We start from the raw sequence: 24,253 nt of genomic DNA, 5'->3' as shown, positions 1-24,253 counted from the left end.
TGAGGTAGGTGGGGCTGAGAGAGCTCTTAATAGAACTGTGACTTGCCCAAGGTCACCTAGCTGGCTTTGTGTGTAGGAGTGGGGAAACAAATCCAGTTCACTAGATTAGCGTCCGCCACTCATGTGGAGGAGAGGGGAATCAAATCCGGTTCTCCAGATCAGAGTCCACCGCTCCAAACCACCGTTCTTAACCACTATACTACGCTATGCCCAGGTTAGTGACTGGATGGGAGACCACCAAGGAATGCCAGGGTTGTTGTGCAGAGGAAGGCAATGGCAAACCACCTTTGTTCATGTCTTGCCTTGAAAACCCGAAGGGGCTGCCGTAAATTAGCTGCGACTTGACGGCACTTTGCACACACACACCAGAATCCTTAATAGGCAGGACACAATCCTTTTCTTTTTATCGCTACCTTCTGCAACCGCATAAACAAACCAAAGGAATGGCAACCTTTTTTTACTGTGTATGAAGCCAGCTAGGTGTGACAAGGCTTGTCAAGTGCTAAGGGAAGAAAGGTCTTCAGTTATTAGGACGGGGTGCTGCTCTGAATACAGCTGAAGGAGTGCCTCTGAGGGTTCAAACACAAGCTCCAGCCCATAAAAACTGAATTGCAGGCACATGGAACTTCAGTTCCCCTCAGAGCAATGCAGCAAAGGGACAGGGAGATTAGCCCTTCAATAGCCATTCACTGGTCTTTAAGGCCAGCTCCCAATTTTACTATTAAAATGAGAAAAGATGCACCCTTCTTTTCCCCTTTAAAATGCTAATAGGAAATTCGCTTCAAATAGTGAAACTATGTTAAAGGGTTAAAATCCCTTCTCCCTTCCCTGCACAGTCAGAGGCAAACTGAGGCTGAACCACAGTTGAGGTGTTAGTCCCCGAAAAGTGCCCATCCACCAAAGGTCCAGCCTGTGAAGACTGTTGACCATTCCACCTTTCTGCCAAGTTAAATCAAGTTATGCTCTGTCTCTGTAGAGACCCCCAACCTTCTTGGAATACTTTCCCACAGGAACTTAGAAGAGTCAGTTATGTTGCAAATTGTTGCATCAGGTAAAGAATTGCTTGTAGCTGATATTTTTATATACCTCTTCTGGGCGCTCTTACTTCATTTGCTCAAGAGGAGGCAAATACTGATGAGTCCCCCTTCGAGTTGCATCTGCCCTGCCCTATTACACATCGTTCTCTATAGTCATGTTTTGACGAATGAGTGGGGAAAGAGCTCAGCAAAGAACTCCACTGAGTTCATGGTGGTTTAATACCAAGCCAACATCTTCTAATATTAATGTGGAAGGGGGTGCTTCAACAGGAATTGGATCCATAGTACTTGCCATTTCAAACTTCATTGGATAAACTTTGCAGACGCGACCTGAATTATACATCTTGTATTATCTACTGACTGGTAACAAATAAATCATAACATTTACCAGGTTCTTCCTTCTTCAAAGCAACCAAATCGAGGCTTTCATTTTCTTTGAAAAATGCTCGGAATTGTTCAAAAGTAGCAGCATACATGTTGGCTGCTTCAAATGCCAAAGAGACTGTCTCCTAAATAATAATTTATGTAAATTAGGATAATCTTAGATATGTCCATACAATTGCCCTTTTTTCCTGTTTGATTTCTTTTATCTATTTATTTCAAGCTTCTCTAAAATTCGGGGCAGCTTACAAACATTGGTAATAAAAAAGATGCAATAAAATCTAATCTGTACAGCAAACAAAAGTAAAGGCCGAGCAAAATTAGCATGCAGTGCAAATCCAAAAAGGCAAACCACAACACAAATCCGTGGTACATACTAGACATGCTAAGTAGCCCTCAATAAAATGGAGACAATCCCAACAGGTCACTCTATCAAACAATTTAAAATTTAAAAATACCTCAGAGAAGAACCCTTTCAAATGAAACCGGCCTACAAACCATTCCAAAGGCTGGTAATGATGGAGCACAGTGTCTGAGAGACCGTTCCTTAAGATAGGGAAAACAACAGAAACAACTCTTGAGCAAGTGGCACTAGTCCTTACTGACTGCCAGGACACTGTAAGAAGAAACCGCTGTGCTAAGCAGAACTGGCACATGAGTTCGTAAAAGGAGAAGCAGGTATATGGTACTTCGGACCATGAAGTAAGAACCAACACCTCAAATAAGAACCAAGACTTTGAATTGAGCCCAGAATTATACTGATGACTAGGGTTGTGCATATTGATATATGCAAACCGAAAATAAACCCGAAATTAGCAATTTCGGTAATTTTCGGGTTTACCGAACGCCAAACCTGGGGAACTGCCTGAAGCTGAATAGGCGACTCCCAAAATAATTTTTCAGCTTTTTCAGGTTCGGCTATTCGCCTTTGCTCAGATGCAAGGCTCTGTGCTTTCTCCCATTTTTCTCTTTTTTTTGGGACTGGTTGTTAGGGCTTTTGAGGTAGGGATTATGTAATCGGAGCCAAATTGGTCTGACCAACCATCCAACCACACAACCATCCGTCCATCACCATTCAGTGGGTTAATTTGGATAAAGCATAAGGACTGTTTAAAAGACGGGGCTCACCAGTCCCGTCCAGAGGGATATACCCTCCAGCTAAAAAACAACCACTTGTACAGCTACTCAATGTCCTTTTGAAGAAGACTCCTCACCTGCACAGATGAGCAATCTCCTTCACAAGAGCAGCCTTGGTCATGACTTCAGCTGGCTCCAATATCACCACCCCCCCTGAAAACCTGCTCTGAAATTGAAGGTCGCCCGAGTAGAGGCTTCGTTTCCCTGCACCACGACCATCTCTTGAAATCAGATTTTTGATTACCATAATAAAGGACTGTTCACAGGATGCCATTTGCCACCAAAAGAAATGTTTTCAGTGCCTTATTATCCTTGCATTTAAGCCTTGTTCCTCAGTTTGGAAGCTAATTTGCATGGACATCATGCTGTGCGCCCCAGATACCAACGGAGCTCCCAGAGGTGCCAGTCTGCCAATTAGCTCTTTCCGTCAGTCTTTGGCAATGCTGAACTTCTGAACCTGAAAACCGCTGGGCAGCTCAGCTTGCCAATGCCTGGAGGATGGGGGCGACTCCTTTGCGAGCCCATAAAATTAGACCCCCTGTCCCAAAGTTCACCAAACCTCGGTGTCCGTTTAAGGAGAGTCCCTTGCAGCCACACTGCAAATATGTTGCTAGGAATTGAGCCACATAATTTGGACAGAAACCATAGAGAAATATTTGGCTATCTCACGACGGCGGCTAGACTAGTACTGGCAGCATCTTGGGAACAGGAGGATATTCCAGATTTGGAAAAGTGGCAACAAAAGATGGACGAATTTGCGGTGATGGTCAGACTGACCAGCTTGATGAAAGAGAAGACGTCTGAAGAATCCCAAAAGAAATGGGAATGTTATTTTGATTATGTTAAATGGAAAGGATAGATTGTTAGATATAAGGATCAGCTTATAAAATTTACTATAGTATAGAAGGAATTTATTATCTAAAATGTAGAATATAAGAACAACGTATAAGATGTTTGAAATGTAAGATGAAATAGACTTCCCAAAGGAGTGCAAACTGTGTGAATGTATGTGTATATAATTTGTTTGTTTTTTCTTGAAAATGTTAATAAAGTATCTTTTTAAAAAAAGAATATTAATGACACCCAACCCCAAAGCTCTGGATGATCCCATTTAACAGCTGAACATAAACGTTAAAAAGGACTGGTGAAAGGACAGAATCCTGGGAACACTGACAACCCAGGTCCCAAACTGATGTTTCAGCCCCTCTGAAAGAACTCGTTGGGTACACTCTGACAGTAAAAAAAGACCAAAATCCCCAGAGTGAAATCCCTATCATTTTCTCCACATGATCTAATAATATCTAATGGTTCACAGGATCAGAAGCAGCCAGAAGATCTAACAGGACTAGCAGGGAAGCCTTTGTCCATCTGCAAGCAAAGATAATCCACCAGAGCAACTAAAGCTGTCCAAGTCCCATTTCCGAAGCCATGCCTGAAGTCTGACCAGCATGGGTCAAGAGCAGCTGCACCATCTAGACATTTCTGTAGTTGATTAATTTACTCCTTAGGATCTTTCATTGTCTCTTTTTATTCCAGTATCTCCTTGTGCTTTTTGTGCTACAAATGGCCACAGAGATCCACATAGGAGGAATAAAGAGCAAGACAAAATCAATCAAACAGTAGGCAGGGGTTCCTACTCACATACAAATTTACTCATAAGTAAGTGTACAAGCTTATAAGAGACAATATTCCTCGTATTTAGATAAATGATGCAAGGTACACTACAGGAAACAGAGCGCCTCCTTAAATGAACGAGGCACTGTTTTTCATGCTTCTGGAAGTAAAGCCCTGGGATGGGATGCAGGCTGCATTAGCTATCCCTGATATGTCCTACACCGCCTTCAGCTCCACTGTAAGAAAGGCAGGGTAGAAGCTTTTTAAACAGACCCACATATGGGGAAAGCTCCTGGAGCAGTAGGCCTTAATAACAGAAATGAAAACAACAAAGCTTACATCAACTCAACAATAAGGAAATCTACACAGACATTTGATAAAACGAAAAACACCATTAAGGAATCAATAGGCTACGATCACCCGATCTAGGGGGCATGTCATTTGACAGAAAGGTCGGGCATAAATCTTTTAAACAATATTTTTACCCTTCAGTTTTCCAAGCAAAGCTTCCTTGCCATTTTTATTTCCAAGTAACAAAATAAAATATGATGACTAGCTATTTTCATGAGGGTTGTGTTTCTTGCTGTGGCTTTTTGCTAAGCTGAACTCATGGGCCACCTTCCTCTATAAGACATACTTACTACGGAATTTTGCTACCCAGTTGAATAAAGACTGTGTTCTTCTTTATCTGTCCCAGTTCTGCTAAAGTTGGTGGGGCAATCCTAGTTGTCTATCCTAGTAATATTCAAGGGCAGTATGCTAGGATAAACTTTTGCCAGCAAATTCCGAGACTCAAAAAAAAATAAAAAAAAGACGCATGCATTTTCAGATTTAAAACATGATATAAATATTGTAAAAGCAGGTTTGCCAAAAAAAATATTCTGTACCTTTATTTGGATGATGAGACTTTGCATATGTTTATCATCTTTGAACATCACAGATAAGCTTGGTCCTTCACCACAAGTTTTTTCTTCAATTTTGTTGTTAATAACAGGACGAGTGAAAGCATCAAAGTATTGATCGGGCACTAAGTTTGTGACAGATAGCACAGTTACCTGAAACTGAGCCACAATCTCAGCCATAACATCCTGTTGACCAACACAAAAGAAAAGTCTATAAAATATTTTGTATGTTAAGACAGGAAGGAAAACAGGATAGTAAACACTCCAAAATATGCCACAGTTACCCAAGAAGTCTGTGGAGGGGCTGTGGCTTGGTGGTAGAGCATCTGCTGGGCATGCGGAAGGTTCCAGGTTCAATCCCCAGCAGCTCCAGTTAAAGGGACTAGGCAAGGAGGTGATGTGAAAGACCTCTGCCTGAGACCCTGGAGAGCTGCTGCCAGTCTGAGTAGACAATACTGACTTTGATGGACCAAGGGTCTGGTTCAGTATAAGGCAGCTTCATGTGTTCAAGGCAAAATTTACATGTGACAACTCCAAAATGCTGAATTATGTTCACATATACTGCATATACTGCATCATCCTCTATTTTCCAGGCATCTCCCATCCTTGGTACGTTCTCTCTCAATCCTGGTGTGGTATATTTCCAGAAAGAATGCAGATCAACCACATTAACAAGCCATCTGGATGGCAAGGTCAACATTTTAGAAGGTGCCAAAAACACTGAGGCCATTTTTCTTGCCTTAGTCCTTACAGCCACCATTGCCCCAACTGTGTCACTAGAGGGTTTTTTTCTGGCCCTTAAAAAAAAAAAACAGTAACTGCTATTATGCTGTAGTGCAGTCATGTTACGATCTATTGCCATGATCCACTAATTCTTCTGAATTCATCCAAATAAGTTACTGTAAAATTATTGCTCTACAGCACAATAGCAAATTATTGCTCTATAGCACAACAGCAATTATATTTTTTTTAAGTGACACGGGGGAGAGGGTGCAGGGAAAATGGCAGCTGATGGAGGAAAGTGTGCAGAAAACTCCCACGTGGACACTTTGCAACAAAAGCAATGACAGGGAAACAAATAATCTTTATCATATCATACGGATGCAGCCTGTGTCTCAACGGAAATTCCCTCTCACACTGCTTTGCCAGTCCTTTTACTTACTTCTATTCTTATTAACAATGTACAATTTCTATTTGTATCTGATGAAGGGAGATTTGACTCTCGAAAGCTTATACCCTGAAATCTTGTTGGTCTCGAAGGTGCTAGTGGACTCAAATCTTGCTCTTCTACTGCAGACCAATACGGCTACCCACCTGAAACTTTGTACATTTTTTCCCCACTTTGCTCTGCTTTGTCTCTGCTAGACCATTTTCTCTTCCCTACCACCTTCAGACTTCTGTCTTCCCCCAGGGTGCCGATGTCAGCTCCCAGGCCTTCCTGCCTGCTCTTTCAATCAAGAGCTCATCCCAATAATTCTAACTAATGGCTTGATTCAGCCCATAGGTGGCACCCTTGTCCCTACATATACTACCAATTGTATTTGACCCATAATGATGAATTATTTTTCACATAGCAAATTTAAGTAAAACGATTCTTCAACCTGGAAATCATCCACTGTGGGTTCAAATAACAGTGCATGGATCTCCAAAATCAGCTCTGCAAGAAACATGGGAGCATTTGACTCATCGTCATCTGATCCTACAATCACTGAAGTTCCCTTAAAAAAAAAAAAAGGTAGGGGAAAATCACATCAGAAAATGAACACATTCTTGAATTAGAAATATAAACAGTATTCATTAATACATTCTGGTTTGTTTGGTTCCAGGGAGTCCAGCCTTGCGCATTCCCTCCCACCTCCGCTTTCGCCAAGAGTCAGGACTGAAGACTTCCTCGTTCGAAAGAAGCTGCCACTTCATGAGAGATTTTTTATTATTATTATTTTTACAAATTATGGTTTAGTTCTGAACTTCAAACTGGATTATTTAAACTGTAGTTTATGATCCTGGCAAAAACAAACCACAGTTCATTAGAGTGCCTGATTACAATAACTGATTTCCTTTCAAACCAGGAAAGCTTCAATCCTCAGCTTGACATCTGCAGTTGTCAAGACTGGCTGCTTTCCTCGGAGCTCCAGCCTTGTTTGTAAGGTAACCGAGTCAGGCCAATGAACTCAAACCACCTTTAAAATGTAAAAGGTTTATTAAGGAATAAAAGTTCAAACTGATTAAAACACAGGATACAGAATTCTTAAAGCACACTGGCCAGAAAATAATGAAGGCTTGCTAAATATACTTACTACTCTATTATATAGCAGATGTTATTGCTATAAGGTTAAGCTGGTTCAGGTCGTTCTTGCTTGCGTTGAGGCATTGCAATAGTTGTTGTAGACAAGGCAGAGTAATAGTTGTTGTAGACAAGGCAGAGTAATGTGAAAAGCTACAGTAGAACAGAAGGGTCTCTCACTATGAGAATGGCTGAACTTATGGCAAAGTGAACCTAAGTCAGATGACCCATGACTTCCAATCAGAGTTGCTACCAAGGAGAAGTCTCTGGATGGTTCAAGCTGTTCTAGGCCAGAATACGGTTCTCAGGAGGAAGGAGTGAAATCATTCTCCCCTCCCAACTTCCCACAGATGAGTCAAGTTGCCCACTTAGGTTGGTATGCTGTCCTGTCCTTGAACAGGCCTTATCTGCTTGGTAACAGGCTGCAGGTGTTGCTTGTGCGCCATAAGCTCTGCTAGGCCTTCGTGACTACAAAGCAAATTCTAGGCACACAAAATGGAGAATAACTGATGCTAAGCACAAAATAGTTCCTCTGGCTTCACAACAGTAATGAGAGCTTTATAGAAATAAATCAGAAAACTTTCCAGTGCCCTAAATAGAGCATCTAGTAATATATCATGTTTATTCTTACATTTAGTAAATGACATTTTTAAAGAGTACCGTGTGTAAATGTTAGGTCCTAATAGTAACCAATACTTGAACTGAAATCAATACTTAATTAGGAAGAAGAAGAGTTGGTTTTTATATGCCGACTTTCTCTACCACTTAAGGGAGACTCAAACCAGCTTACAATCACCTTCCCTCCCCCTCCCCACAACAGACACCCTGTGAGGTAGGTGCGGCTGAGAGAGTGTGACTAGCCCAAGGTCACCAAGTGGGCTTCGTGTGTAGGAGCGGGGAAACAAATCCAGTTCACCAGATTAGCCTCCGCAGCTCATGTGGAGGAGTGGGGAATCGAACCCGGTTCTCCAGGTCAGACTGCTCCAAACCACCGTTCTTAACCACTACACCACGCTGGCTTAAGGGTGGTTTAAACGTTACATTTAAACAATATCAAAACTTTTAAAAGTAAAATAAAATTTTAAAAGTAAAACCATTTATTTTTTGAATTTTGCTTCAAACAGGCATAGAATATATTATGTTGAGCATTTTTAGAAAAATACATGTTGGGTCTCTGATGATAAGTGGCTTCTGCAAAGAAACACATTTTCAAGTATAGGAAAAATTCAGTTACTTGTTATACCCAATTTGTAACAGAAAAACTGTACAAGGCAGGACTAAAGCTAAAGGTTTCCTGTGCAAGCACCAGGTCATTCCTGACCCATGGGGTGACGTTACATCCCGACGTTTTCTAGGCAGACTTTTGTGTACGGGGTAGTTTGCCATGGCCTTCCCCAGTCATCTCCCCTTTACCCCCAGCAAGCTGGGTACTCATTTTACCGACCTCAGAAGGATGGAAGGCTGAGTCAACCTTGAGCGGGCTACCTGATACCAACTTCCGTTGGGATTGAACTCAGTTCATGAGCAGAGCTTGGACTGCAGTACTGCAGCTTACCACTCTGCGCCACGGGGCAGGACTAGAGATGTGAAATCCCAAGGAGAACAAAAAACAAAAATAAGAAGGAAATGTTTTTGAGGACTTCTTTTGTTTTTTCCAAGGGTAACACTGAGAAATTTGGAAGAACACTGAAAAAAATACTATTTTTTCTATGTGCATTCCTACGTAAATTATAAACACATACAACATAAGAATATAAGAAAAGCCATGCCGGATCAGACCAAGGCCCATCAAGGCCAGCAGTCTGTTCACACAGTGGCCAACCAGGTGCCTCTAGGAAGCCCACAAACAAGACAACTGCAGCAGCAGCATCCTGCCTGTGTTTCGCAGCACCTAATATAACAGGCAGGCTCCTCTGATACTAGAGAGAATGGGTATGCATCATGACTAGTATTCATTTTGACTAGTAGCCTTGGATAGCCCTATCTCCCATGAATATGTCCAGTCCCCTCTTAAAGCCTTCCAAGTTGGCAGCCATCACCACATCCTGGGACAGGGAATTCCAAATTTAACTATGTGTTGTGTGAAGAAACACATCTTTTTATCTGTTTTGAATCTCTTACCCTCCAGCTTCAGCAGATGACCCTGTGTTCTAGTATTAGGAGAGAGGGAGAAGCTTTTCTCCCTCTGTACACGCTCTCCACACTATGCATAATTTTATAGACCTCTATGATATCTAGTGAGCCCTGTGGCGCAGAGTGGTAAGCTGCAGTAGTGCAGTCCAAGCTCTGCTCATGACCTGAGTTCGATCCCAACAGAAGTTGGTTTCCGGTAGCCGGCTCAAGGTTGACTCACTCAGCCTTCCATCCCTCCGAAGTCAGTAAAATGAGTACTAGGGGTAAAGGGAAGATGATTGGGGAAGGCACTGGCAAACCACCCCATAAACAAAGTCTGCCTAGTAAACGTTGGGATGTGATGTCACCCCATGGGTCAGGAATGACCCGGTGCTTGCACGGGGAACTTTTATGTTTACCTTTTACTATCATATCTCCCCATACCCGCCTTCTTTCCAAGCTAAACAGCCCTAAGCATTTTAACCGCTCCTCATAGGGCAGTTGCTCTAGCCCCCTAATCATATTTTCAAGTACATATCCTGTTTAACTGTAATAAGTTGAAAATAATGAACATGCTAAGTGTTTGATGATAACTTATTTAAAAGTTCAGCATTTTCAACATTTTACAGTTGAACCTGATATCCAAATATGCCAGTAATGCTCCTGTGACTGTATGAAACTGTTTCTGTTCAAATAATGCAATTTCTTTTCTTCACCACAAAATTTGTTTTCTAATTTAAACTTTTAATTTTTTTCCCTGCCTCTCAGATGGCAAAAATTAAGATACATGTACTAAGGTAGAATAGGGTGCAGTAGCTGGCAGATCTTTCCCAAGCACTGGGTATATTTAAGTTTTTCTTAGAAAAACTGAAGCATTTATACTTTTTACATTAATATGCCACTTAGTACAATCATACCTTGAATGTAAGAAACCACCCCCCACCCCACGATGTTATATGCACAAAAGGTTTTTTATTGGACATAACTGTAACATATATGCAAATTTAAGACGCACACCCCTTTTTCTTTTAATAGCATACATGGGGGGGAACCTAGTCTTGCATAAATGATGCATTTTATTCTGCTAAAGCAATAAAATAAGTTTAGTTTTGATAGGAAAGTACCTATTGCATATTATGTCAACATTTCCCTAAATTTCTAATTTTAAGGGAAAACATGGGGAGAACCCAACTTTCTGCCCATTGTTTCAAAAATTCAGGAAATCTTACATTTCCAGGCAGAAACAACTACATCAAGCCTCTAGGTTCTAATGGAATGAGCATTACCTTCTTTTCTACAACTTCCGGTACTTCTATATTCCACTTTTGTATGACCTCTGGAAGGGGTGTCCTTTTCAACTTATCAGTGAGATAATTCAAGAGAGTAGTGACAGATTTGACAGCCAGGACATGCATAGTGTTGACTATAAGGTAGTCCGCAAGACGAATGAAGCTGGGACAAAACACAATTTAGTCTTTGTACCACACAGTCCTTTGGATGCACTAAAACATTCAATACTTTAATGAGATCTTTCCAGAAGTAACAATCAAGTAAGAGCTGTGAAAAGCATTCATAGATTGATGAGGATTAAGGGGGAAACACAGCTGTAGTCTATACATCAAGGGCAATCACAGAAGATTTTTTAGATGTCACCTGGCCCAGACCCTATGAGTACCTGCAAAGACTTTCACAGTAAGAACAAAACCCAAGTTTGGCATGACTTAAGACAATTCCTTTCACGAATTCTGAAAGGCTTTAACTCTGCTTATGATTGCACTCATTTATAGCTTGGGCCTCAGTATATGCTACAGTTCATGATCACTGAAAATGTTTTTGAAATGTTGCTGTTCTTCTACACTTCCACTCTTCAAAGTATTACAAAGTACAAATTGGAAGACGTTTAAAGAACAGTTTTGTGATTCAGAGGGAAGAGTAACTGAAAGAAAAAAAAATCCTGCGGATTTTCTGTAAAACAGTGGGTTCCCCGGGGCTTGTGGGAAAATTCCCTTGCGTACCTAAGCCCTAGCTTTTGGGTTTCACTATCTGCGCAGGGGGCATGTTCATAATTATAAATACGGTTATTTTATATATAACTCGAGGTTTCAGAATTTTTTTTGAAAACCTTAAAAAAATGGGGGGGAGGACCAAAATAGTAGCAGTGATGTTGATGCGCCAATTCAAGCCACTGCCAATTACCTGGCTGGGGGCTGGTCTTTGATGTTGGCTTTGGGTGCTGACACCTGGCCAGTGAAGTCTTCAGCAGTGGCTTTGGGCAGAAAGTGCCCAGGATATGCTCTCTGTCCCTGACTTGATCCCACCCACCAACTGTGGCTTGGTTATTAGCCCCAAGCCGCTGCTCATTGCCTGGCCAGTGGGCCAGCACAAGGCCAGGGCCCAGTTGGGGAGCAGCGAATGAGAATCCCCTCCCCCATTCACATTTTTTTATTTATAGTCCGCCTTTCTCGCAGGGACCCAAGGCGGACTGTGCTGTTCGATTCGTAAATAACATCACAAAAATATTGTTATATTTGCAAAAAATGAACTCCCGATACCAACCATGTCAACCTTATACACTGGGCTCTTTTGCTGGCTTGTTCTGTATAAGTCATTTTTTCAGGTTGTTCAGCATACGGATCTTTTTCAATGTGAGGAATGAGGAGATTTGCGCTAGCTAGTCTTGTTACCGTTGTTACCTGTTCTGAGGGAAGCATAGGTGCATATTACTGAAGCTGTTGCAAGTATTAAGACAAATACACCTTATTTGATAGACTGCTTGATGGTATGCCAATAAAGGTATTGAAATTTGACAAATACATCTTTGGTTAAAAGAATTACTAATTTCGCACCCAGATTAAAAGCAGAATGCTTGGGTTTTGCCACAAATTATAAAATATCACATAATAACAAGAAGTAATTTAAATGTGCTGATAATATACTCTACATTTGTTTTGTATAAATTTTTGTTTGCTGCAAGTATACACAGAAAGAGAGCCATAGTATATTCACTTTTAATATAAACACTAAACCAATCTTCTGCAATACCAAACAGAAAATTGCAATCACTAGAATTTATTAATGTTTCAGTGTACTGCTATTAAAACAAGGTCCAGATTAAAAATACAAATGTTTTTCAATAATTTCCAAAAAGTCAGTTTCCTACCTGTACTTGAGACTGCATAAAAGTAATCATCAGGGGTAAAACCAAACTCTAGCAACGCAGTTCGACATGCACTTCTGACCACTTCTTTTGCTAATTCTCTGAACTCTGACAGTCGTGATGCCACCTGAAATTTATGGGATAATTAGAGAATAATTGATACAAGATCCTCAAAAAGACATATATATAATCTTATGTCATATTATTGGAGCCCACTTACATCTTCTAGCTGCACCATCTGAGCACCCTTGAATTCATTCAGTGTGTATAAGTAACCCCTTTCAACTTGACAAAATGCCAGGTCACCGATTCTATAACACATTTCTTGGATGTTAAGTATCGCTGGTCTCAAACACTGCAAAAAAAGTTGGGATAAATTATTGAGGCAGAACTTTAAAACGCTAAATCAAAACCTGGGAAACAAGGTCTCAGTTTTACAAGGGGCACACAGGTCTTTTATGCATGGCTGTTTCACTCGCCGTCACGCCTCCAACGACTTCGGGTCTTTGTTTTGATTATGCATGCCGTTTCCAACCGTCAGAGGTCACCTCACTCTCCCCTTGCATTTCCCCATGTTTGCCTATGTTTTCAAATTGGAGATAAAACAGGTCTGGGAAAACATGGGCAAAACACCAGGGAAATGCAGGGGGAGAGCGAGGCGACCTCTGACGGTAAGAAACAGCATGCACAATCAACACGAAGACCTGAAGTCGTCGGAGGAGTGACAGCGAGTGAAATAGCCATGCGTAAAAGATCACAGAGGCACTTCTGAAACTTTCTTCGATTATGAAAGCTGGTGATTTCCCATAAAGTATGACTAAGCGCAGGACCGGGTCTCCTTACATGAGCAGTTTAATTTCTCTACAAACGTGCATCTGAAAGTTGTGCAACAGAGAGTTGTGTCTTGGCCGTTCTTCTGAGGCAGTGCCTGGCCACTGTGGTTAAATGGCTATGCGTGAACAAGTTGAAACTGACTCCTGACAAAATGGAGGTGAGGGTAGTCTACTGATGCTGTCACTTTTGATGGGGTTTAGCTGACCCTCATTGGCTCAGTAAGCGTCTAGGGGCCATTATTACTGGGGAAGCAAATTAATTTAGTTGCCCAAAAAAATGCTTTCTTCCATCTTCATTTAGCCTGAAGGATGTCTCCCTAGTTTGACCCAGTTGATCTAGCCATGTGGATCCATGCCACGGTAACCTTCAGGCTACACTACTGTAATATACTCCAACTGCATCTGCCCTTGAAGAAAACTCAAAGTCTAGGTGGTACAAAATTCCACAGCTAGATTAGTATTGGGATCTAGGTTGAGTACACATATTCTGCTATTGTTCCATTGTTTACCCCATTAGTTTCAGTCCTATTCAGTCCTTTGTGGGCTATTACCCACAAAGCTGTTCATGGTCTAAGGCCCACATAGCAGCAGAACAGCTTTACACATCTGAGTAAAACCTCCTGAAGGAGCCACCAGGCAAAAGGATAAGATCGACAGTTGCCTGTATCTGAGCATCCTCTGTTGTGGCACCCTCCTGGTGGAACAGCCTGTGTACCGAGATCAGGAAGGCTCCCACACTTCTATAATTCAATACAATGCATAAAAGGGAATCACTCAAGAGAGCATTTTGATAAAGGGAATAGGGTTGCAGTTTTGTCATTGTATTTTTGTTTATGTACTATGCTGTCTTTATTGTATTTTTTCCTCAAATTTGTGCTACTCTTTTATTGCATTGTTTGTTGTGTATGCTGGGTTGGATCCAACCAGCTCGTTCACCCAATCTGTCCTAATTCTCCTCTTTACTACGGCCACCTTCCGACATGGCTGTTGTCCAAGCAGGATCCATGATCTTCAACATAACTTTTTTTGGGCGGTCAAAGGAGGCCCTTTCCTCCCTTTTTTCGATAGTATAACAAATTTGCTCCAATCTGCTTTTTTGACTGTCAGTTTTGCACACTCTGATTTTGTAATCCACTTTTTATGCACTGTTTGTATTATACTGTTTTTATTCCATTTTTCAAAAATTTCTGTCATTTGCCATGAATCTCACCAAGAAAGGTCGACAATAAATGAAGCAAGTCGATGAATGTCCAAAACACAAAGCTGCTGCAACGTGCCTACATCAACAACTTGCAACTCTGCAACGTCAGTGCTCTGGGGATGAAATGCATGGGCAAAGCATGCCAGCCCCATTGCAGTAGAAATCAATACCCGTAAGGCTAATCAGGGGCAACCCAAGAAATCTGATGACCCTTCCATGGCTTAGACTCTCAGGATGTATGTTTTCCTCCATACATTTCAACACTAGGAAAATTACACTCGTAATATACTACAAACACCTTTAAAAATATGCTGTTCTTTTCACTGTGAATTTTAATTTTAAGCAACTATTCTTTCAAAAATAATATTTTGGCATTTAGACGGTGCTTTACAATGTTCACAGTACTTCAGATATATTATCTCAGGAACAAAATCACAATACGTACAGCATTAACAATGAACAAGTTCTTCTGCAAAGCTCGCCGACATGCATTAATTTTCTTAGAGCGGACATTCTTTCTCCATACATTAAATGACTTCCATTTGCGAAATATAGCAAATATAGGAATTTTGGAAAGTGCTCTGTGGTATAGATATTCCTGCTCCCAGCGTACCAGTTCCAGATATTCAACTTCTCCATTATATGTATGAATAACTGCATTTGGGCTAATGGTATAGTAGTCGTTTTTATTAATGCAGTCATAACTTACAATTCTAAAAAAGAAAAGGGAAAGTCAAATTTAATAGGGCACACATTAACAGAATTCACATAGGTCCCAAGATAGGAAGAAGATGGAAATCGATGACAGTAATTTTTGTGCCTTTTTTATCTCTAGCTTAAAGGGAACCAGAACCTAATCAGACCACTAATTGTCTGTTGGCACTTTACTGTTTTTATTTAAAAACAAATTATGTATCATTCAGTTGCAAATACTTTGCTTAAGGCATATCCAGTAAAAAAGAGTGCTGCCAATTAGCACAACTTCCCCGATTTCATTAGACCTTCTTCTAATATATTACATTTTGTGGTTGTAATTATTAGGATGCCTCTGACACACTTTCCCCAAACATCTGTTAACAGTAAATCAAGGCTGCTAATGGCATTACACATACTCCCTAGAAAGCTACACGAAGGCATGTCAGCTGTTTGCTGTGTCAGCAGGCAATATCCATTTTCTCAGCCATAAGCAACCAAAGATGACATCCTTGGTTCTTAACTATGGCTATATACTGTGCAAAGGTTAGTTTGCTGGACTCGGACCACAGAGATCTGAGTTCGGAAACCCCTCCCCCCACAGCCCACAGCGTGGCCCAGGGTCCGTCATTATCTCTTACATAATTTACGTCATGGGGCTTTTGTGAGGATGAATATTGGAGGAAAGAGAACTGTTCATGCCATCGTCATCTCGTTAGAGGAAGAACAGTATAAACAATGTGAAGAATAATAATCTTAACAACTGTGCTCAGAGACACAAGGTAACATAAAAAGGCAAGTTAAACTTTGGCATCCCACAACACTGCTCCTAACAGTAATCATGTCTGGACTGCTTTTGTTACACAAACATAGGGTTGCCAGCTCTGGGTTGGGAAATACCTGGAAATTTTGGGGGTGGGGCCTGAGGAGGGCGGGGTTTGGAGAGGGGAGGGGCTTCAATGCCAAACAGCCCATTCCTGAGCTGACGGCATAGGGGAACGGTGGGGAAGAGGCACAGCGGCGCCTCTTCCTAAGCCGTTTCGCCTACGCCGTTGAAGGGGCTTTTTGCCCCATAGGGAACAGCGAGGCTGCGCCAGCTAAAAAGCAGATGCAGCACAGCGGTTCTCAGCGCCGGCGTACCGGGCCAAACCAGGATAGGGAGCTGCCTAACCGGCGGCTCCTCCTCCCAGACTGCCCCCGGAACACCCCCTGTGCCAGTGCAGCCACTGTATGCCATGGCCTCTGCCACGGAGAGGCGGCGCCAAAGGAGGGGCGAGGCGCAGGCGGAGTCGCCCTCCCCACCAGCGTGTGTGTAATCACGATATTACATGCACTTTCGCTGGCGGCGGGGTCAGGCCGCCTCCTAAGAGGTTTCACCCCCCCTTTCAGGAATGGGCTGATAGAGCCCAATTGCCAAAGCAGCCATTTTCTGCAAGGGAACTAATCTCTGTCGCCTGGAGATCAGTTGTAATAGTGAGAGATCTCCAGCCACCGTCTTGAGGTTGGCTACTCTACACTAACACGACATCTAGTTCTTTGCAATAATCAGAATGGAATGCATTCTTTGAGCTTGAAAACTGATGTTCGTCTGATGGCTAAGTTTCAGCAGTTTTCCTTGGGCAGTGTGCAGCCAATTCATTTTATTTCTTCCCTTTCTAAAATAAGGAGAAAGACAGCAAAAAAAAAGTATCAGAGCTGCCATGTTTTAGCTCCAGGATAAATATTAAAACAAGTTCAATCAAAATATCCATTAGACGCATTCAGAATCACAGTGATTGAATGAGAAAATTAAATTAGGCGGTGCAAGGTACGTTACATTCTACACTCCCTTGAGAAAAGGCTATTAAAAGCAATACTGAAAAGAAGACGGTTAGAACAGCAAGAGCAGATTTATAATTCACGTTAAATCAAAATATACTATATGTGCATTTTTATTAGCATTTTATTAAATTTATTGTTAACAAAATTACAATCAACAAAATAAAGAAAAAGGAAAAAATAAAAAACAAAGATACTTTCGTTTTCGTTTGTATCGAATATAAATCTAATTAAGAAATTACAACCTGTTCTCTAGCTACAAATACAAAATTATTTTTTTACATTATTCTTACAACTAAAAAAATCAAACTTTTCTCTATTATGCCTACATTCTTATTCTTCTACTCTTCAAACCCACAAATCATCAAATCATTCTTTTCCGTATTACGCAAAAAGTCCACAAATGGTTTCCAATTTTCTACAAACTCAGCTGAGTTATTTTCTCTAATCAAAGCAATCAGTTTGGCCATTTCCGCTATATGTGCATTTTGATCAACACAACGTAGAACAAAGTAACTCACTTCAGGTTGAATGAGTCATATTCAATGGACGACCTGGGCACTGCAGGAGTCATGTACAGGAACCCGAGATTTTTGTTCTCACATATTATTTTTATAATTTCCAGGGGTTCCGTAACATTAGCTTTAACTACGTCTTGTGGTTCGCTAAAAGTAAAGGCAGGTGGAACAGGGCTTGGGAGGCAAGCACTTATCTTGACTGCACTGCGAGGCTGTTTGGGAGGAGTCGGAAGTACTTTCGCACCCAATAACTGTAAAGGCAAAAGAAAAGGAATGTGTGCATCATGGTTCCTTTTAAAAAACCCAAATCTTTTTATTTACTCATTTATAACATTTCTATCCTGCTTCTCCCCCAAAATCGATTGCAGTAGGTAACCATTTTTTTAAAACCCTATACAGACAACAAAATTAAAAACACACTAACTAGTAATTGCAATCACATTAAAAAGATAAATTATGATCTTGAATAAATTTCATTTTAAAAGTCTAAAATTTGCTCAATACCTTTTTTGGGGAGGGGGAGAGTAATCTTGGGGAAACAGCACACATGAAGCTGCTTTATACTGCCTTGAGCACATGAAGTACATATGAAGCTACCTTATCTGAAACAGACCCTTGGTCCATCAAAGTCAGTATTGTCTACTCAGACTGGCAGCAGCTCTCCAGGGTCTCAGGCAGAGGTCTTTCATATCAAGTCCCTTTAACTGGAGATGCCAGGGATTGAACCTGGGACTTCTGCATGCCAAGCAGATGCTCTACCACTGAGCCACAGTCCCTCTCCTTGGTCCATCAAGCTCAGTATTGTCTAATCAGACCGGCAGTGGCTCTTCAGGGTCTTAGGCAGAGGTCTTTCATATTGCCTACTACTTCATCCCTGAAACTGGAGATGCCGGGGATTGAACCTGGGACCTCCTGTATGTAAAGCAGATGTCCTACATCTGAGCCACAGCCTCTCCCATCATCAGCACATTTATACACAGATTTATAATACATTATACTGTAACACTGCAGTATTGCCCTCATTTAGAATCCCCACATTGAATATTTTTAAAAGGAAAGAACCAGACTATCCAGAGCCAGCGTGGTGCAGTGGTTAAGAGTGGAGGTTTGGAGCAGTGGACTCATCTGGAGAACTGGGTTTAATTACCCACACCTCCATATGAGCGGCGGATGCTAGTCTGGTGAACTGAATTTGTTTCCCCACTCTTCCACATGAAGCCAGCTGGGTGACCTTGGGCTAGTCACAGCTCTCTCAGCCTCACCTACCTCACAGAGTGTCTGCTGTGGGGAGGGGAAGGGAAGGTGATTGCAAGCTGGTTTGATTCTTCCTTAAGTGGTAGAGAAAGTCAGCATATTAAAACCAACTCTTCTTCTTCGTCTTTCTTCCTTCCACTTCACCATGGAAGCTCGCTGGGTGGACTTGGGCTACTCACTCTTTCCCAGCCTAACCTGCCTCTCAGGTTTATTGCTGGTTTGACAATAAAGTAGAGGAGGAGGCAAAAAATGCTGTAAGTTGCAGGGTAAAGGTCCCCTGTGCAAGCACCGGGTCATTCCTTTTTTTTTTTTTTTTTTGAAATTTTTTTATTGGTTTTTATAATATAAATTTTCCATGTTAACAAACAACAATATACGTAGTATTAAAAACTAAATCATAGGTAATGTTGTTATAATTGTTTAAGTGCTAAATAAAAATAAAAAATAAAGGAAAATTTATTGACTTCCCCATCACCTCCGTCCGCCTCTTAATAAAGTATTCTATCCCATCGTGATATGGTCTGATCTTAATTATTCTTATATCTCAATTAGGTTTCAATCACATTATACTATCAATATAATTAATTACGTTTCTTTATGTTAACAATGTCATCTAGATCAGATTAAAAGGTATTCTTCCATTTTCCCCAGTCCTAGTTCATATTCACAATATTTCATCCACGCCTCCCATTCCCCCATAAATTGAACATTATCTTTTTGATTTAAAATAGCTGTAAGTTTTGCCATTTCCACCAGTTCAAACATTTTCATAGTCCAGTCTTTTTTCCCAGGAGTGTCTGCCCCTTTCCATTTTGCTGCATAAAGCAGTCTTGCAGCTGTAGTCGCGTAAATCAAAAAAGTCCTGTGTTTTAACAAATCATCAGGTATCATACTTAATAGCATCATTTCTGGTGTTTTGGGTATGTTTTTTTGTACTATTAGTCTTAATTCGTTATAAATCATATCCCAAAAATCCTTAGCTTTGTCACAGTTCCACCACATATGATAAAAAGAACCAACTTCTTTATTACATTTCCAACATTTAGGGGATGTCACTTTGTAGATCTTTGCAATCTTCTTAGGCGTTAAATGCCATCTATACATCATTTTATTATAGATATTTTCTCGAATTGACTGCGCATTTATTCCTTTCAGGTCTTTCGCCCATAGTCTTTCCCATTTGTTTAGGGCAATATCATGTCCCACAGTTTGAGCCCAATTAATCATTGTTGGTTTGATTATTTCCTGCTCACAATAAATTGTTAAAAGAAGATTATACATTTTAGAAATCAGTTGAGTATTATTATCTAATAGCATCCTGTGAAAAGATGATTTTTCTTTAGAGAATCCATTCTTCATATCTTGTGTAAATACTGATTTAATTTGATGATATTGAAGCCATTGTAAATCGTCTTTAAGTAACTGAAAGTCTTTTAGTGAGCTTTTCTTTCCTTCCCAGTTAATTAACTCTTGGTAGGTGATAAATTTGTCCAATCTAAGTGGGTGTAATGTCAACATTTCTTGAGGTGATATCCACATCGGTGTTACTGGTTCAAGAATATGTTTATATCTCATCCATATATGAAATAAGGAGGACCTGATTATATGGTTACGAAATGATGCTTGTATCTTAATTTTACCATACCATAAATAGCCATGCCATCCACTTATATTGTTAAAACCTTCAAGATCTAACAAACGCGAATTGGATAAGTTCATCCAGTCCTTTAGCCATACTAAAGCGGCCGCTTCAGCATAAAGTTGAAAGTTAGGTAGTGCTAAACCTCCTCTAACTTTAGAGTCCACCAGATGTTTATAAGCAATCCTCGGTTTTTTCCCTTGCCAGATGAAATTTAATACGTCTTTCTTCCAGGTATCAAAGTATTTAACATGTGATATTATAGGCAAATTTTGGAATAAGAAAAGCATCCTTGGTAAAATGTTCATTTGGATTGTTGATATACGTCCCAAAAGTGACAATTTTTTATTTGACCAAATGATCATATCAGTTTTTATTTTGTCCCATAGTTTAAGATAGTTATTAGTTATCAAGTCTTTATTCTTTGCAGAGATCCAGATTCCCAAATATTTGATCTTATTAGCCTTCTCCCAACCTGTGTATGATATAAATTCCTGTTGTTCTGTTTCTGATAAATTCTTAAATATTGTCTTTGTTTTTTCTTGGTTAACTTTAAATCCCGATACATTTCCAAAATCGTCCAAAGTTTCCAACAATATCTTCATTGATTGTGTTGGATTCTCCAAGATTAACAGAAGATCATCCGCAAATGCTCTCAATTTGAATTCATGTTTTTTAATTTTTAATCAGCGAATGTCCTCCATACTCCTTAGCTTACAGCATAGTGATTCCAACACCAACAAAAATAATAATGGAGACAGAGGACATCCTTGTCTGGTTCCTTTATTAATTGCGCAGTTGTCGGACATCGATTCATTCACCCGAATTTTTGCCTGTTGGGATGTATATATGGCCGATATACCTCTCAAGAAACGGTCTCCAAAATTTAATTTTTCCAATATCTTTTTCATAAAGTCCCATGAGACCATATCAAAGGCTTTCTCTGCATCCAAAAATACAAAGGCCGCCGTTTGTTGAATATTCTGGTCATAATATTCCAATGAATCTAATAAAACTCTTATATTATCTTTAATTTGCCTTCCTGGAACAAAACCTGCTTGGTCTTCATGTATAAGGTCCTTAATAAAATGCTTTATCCTATTCGATAAGACCGAAGCATAAATCTTATAATCCACATTTAACAGCGAGATAGGTCTATAATTTGAAGTTTTTTCTGGATCTCTTCCTTCCTTAGGTATCAACGATATAAATGCATGTGACCAAGTCTCTGGGGATTCTCCCTTATCCAAAATTGTATTACAAAGTAATACAAAAAAGTTCACTAAATTGTCACTAAATGTTTTATAAAATAGTGCAGTAATTCCATCTGGTCCTGGTGTCTTGTCCATTTTTTGTTTCATTATTGCTTCTTGTATTTCATCCTTTGTAATTGGTGCATCTATCCATTCTTGTTGGGGCTTTGAAAGGACATTCATCTGTATTGAATTTAAAAACTTGTCTATTTTCTTTTTTGAGATATTTTCTTTCTGATATAACTTAGTATAGAATGAAACAAATTCTTTTTGTATATCCGTGGTTGTATAAACTGGTCCTTCAGCGGATTGAATTTTTGTTATAATCTTCTTTTGAAATGAGTCTTTCAGTTGGGTCGCCAAAAATTTTCCAGGTTTATTAGCATGTTCAAAGTATTTTTGTTTAGCGGATTTTAAATTTTTGTTCATTTCCTCCATTATTATCAAATTTAGTTGGTGTTTAGATACAGAAATCTTCATTTGTATGTCATTTTTCTCTTCTTCATGTAAGGCCATAACCAGTTTGTGCTCCAAATTTTGTAGATCCCAAAGTATATTATTGGTAAATTGTAGTTGAGTTTTCTTCCAGGCCGTGTGTTTCTGTATCATAAATCCTCTTAGAACAGCTTTAAATGCATCCCAAACTGTATTCAGCGAAGTTTCCCCATTAAGGTTAATTTCAAAGAAATCTTTAATTAAGTCTTGTAGTTCTTTTTGAATCTTGTTATCCTTTAAAAGTTTATCATTTAGTCGCCATCTAAATGCTTGTTTATTGTTCCATTCAAATGTAACTGGATTATGATCAGAAAAAGTTCTTGGTACAATTTGGATTTTACGTAGTTGCGTGAAAATAGATTTACTAGCCCATATCATGTCTATTCTGGAGTGTGAGTCGTGTCTCGCTGAATAAAAAGTATATTCTTTAGCCGTTGTATTCATTGTTCTCCAGATGTCTTGTATTTCCAATTCTGAAGCCATGGTGAAGAAAGTTTTAGGTAAACATCCTTCGTTTTCGTCTTTTGCTTTTGATTTTTTATCCAAAATTGGGAGAGTAACACCATTGAAATCGCCCATCAAAAGAATCTGATCCTTTGCATACTGAGAAATCAGTTCATGTAGTTGTCCATAAAAGGACTTCCGGTGGTGCCGCTGGGGTGAGTGCCACGTTTTCCCAGGCTGTCCTGGGAGAAATCCAAGTTTGCGTTAATCCTGGGGTGCTATATGCATCCCAACCCGATCCTTGCAAGTGGGTCGGATAGCAGGAACTCCCTGCAGCCCGCAAAAGCAGTCTGACCTCCCAAATACTCTGAGGGAGCTTCTTTAAGTCCCTCGGAGTTTTGGACGCCGGTCCTGCGAGGGCACCTAGGGAAGAAATCGCCAAAACGCAACTTCGGCATAAGACTCTACCCTCCACCACCTTACAACCACCATAAGGACTACTTTAAGATAAGAACCTCACCTCTAGACGCTCAAGTGAGTACGCAAGAACCCTTCGTCTTTTACTGAAGTTACTGAATAACTGGGGGGTAGATGAAGACATTCCCAGCATCCTTGTCCCTCCCTTAATCGAACTGGATAAGTTTGACCTATAAATTCCATCAGGATTAGAGGCAGGAGCCTTATCAAGTTGATCAGCTTAAACTAAAACAAAGAGCTAGAAAGACGCCTATAAGATGGACTAAAATTTCCACCAATGAGAAGTACTTTTGAGGGAAGGGGAGGGTGAACTTCTTTCTTCCGGTGGAAGAAGAAAAGGAAAAAAAAGGGGTCCTCCAGCCACGTTTGCAGCAAGGAACTCCTTAATCCGGAAGACCCTCTATATCACCCTCTCTATCATCTGGCTTACAACAACAGGAAGCAACTCGTAGGGCCGGATACACGTCGCACTCGAGTAACATAGAAATAGTTCCTGGAGGGAACAACCATCGAGAAGAGGCGGTAGAAGGTCCACGGTGAAATCAACTTCCGGAATACTTCCTGATTGACCCGACCTAGAGCGGCCGGCAAAACTCGCTGGTATTTCAAAACTTTAAAAAGCTGTTTTAAAGTGAAATAGGGGTCTTTTTAAAGCGAAAAAATTATTAAGCTGATCATTGAAACATTTTCTATCAACAACTAATCAGAGGGTCCTGATTGAGGACATGTATTTTACCAGCCTTACTTCAATGTAAATGTCTGCATCCCGACCCCGTTCTGGCTCATTACATAGCCCTGCCTATACAAAACTGAAAGAAGCGACACAAACCTTAACCATGGAAAAGAAATTGCAAGACATGTTAGGCAAGCAAACAGAGGCAACAACTAAACAGTTTGAACAGATGTCTACACAAATGACACAGCTGACTGCTATGATGACAAATCTTGGCCAAGCATCTCAAGCTATTAACCAAAAGCTAGATGTGGTTACAGAAGACCTTAAA

The 24,253-nt window shown here is 40.3% G+C and overlaps 1 protein-coding gene across 1 annotated transcript in view; it reads right to left on the bottom strand.

Annotated features, from left to right (window-relative positions):
• DNAH6 (dynein axonemal heavy chain 6) overlaps window positions 1-12,091 on the bottom strand; it is a 258,559-nt gene extending 246,468 nt beyond the window's left edge. The window contains exons 1-5 of the mRNA XM_056849234.1: window positions 12,024-12,091; window positions 10,754-10,919; window positions 6,673-6,789; window positions 5,057-5,257; window positions 1,426-1,546 (exon numbers count right to left, since the gene is read on the bottom strand). Of these exons, the coding sequence (XP_056705212.1) occupies window positions 1,426-1,546; window positions 5,057-5,257; window positions 6,673-6,789; window positions 10,754-10,919; window positions 12,024-12,076 (658 nt within the window). The 5' untranslated portion in view covers window positions 12,077-12,091. The remainder of the gene's footprint in view (window positions 1-1,425; window positions 1,547-5,056; window positions 5,258-6,672; window positions 6,790-10,753; window positions 10,920-12,023) is intronic.
• Between the last annotated feature and the right edge of the window lie 12,162 nt (window positions 12,092-24,253).

The sequence above is a fragment of the Euleptes europaea genome, chromosome 4 (assembly GCF_029931775.1).
Source record: "Euleptes europaea isolate rEulEur1 chromosome 4, rEulEur1.hap1, whole genome shotgun sequence".
In the NCBI taxonomy this organism is placed as follows: Eukaryota; Metazoa; Chordata; class Lepidosauria; order Squamata; family Sphaerodactylidae; genus Euleptes; species Euleptes europaea.
The sequence above is the reverse complement of the archived record's forward strand: the minus strand, read 5'-3'. Positions and strand labels throughout refer to the sequence as shown.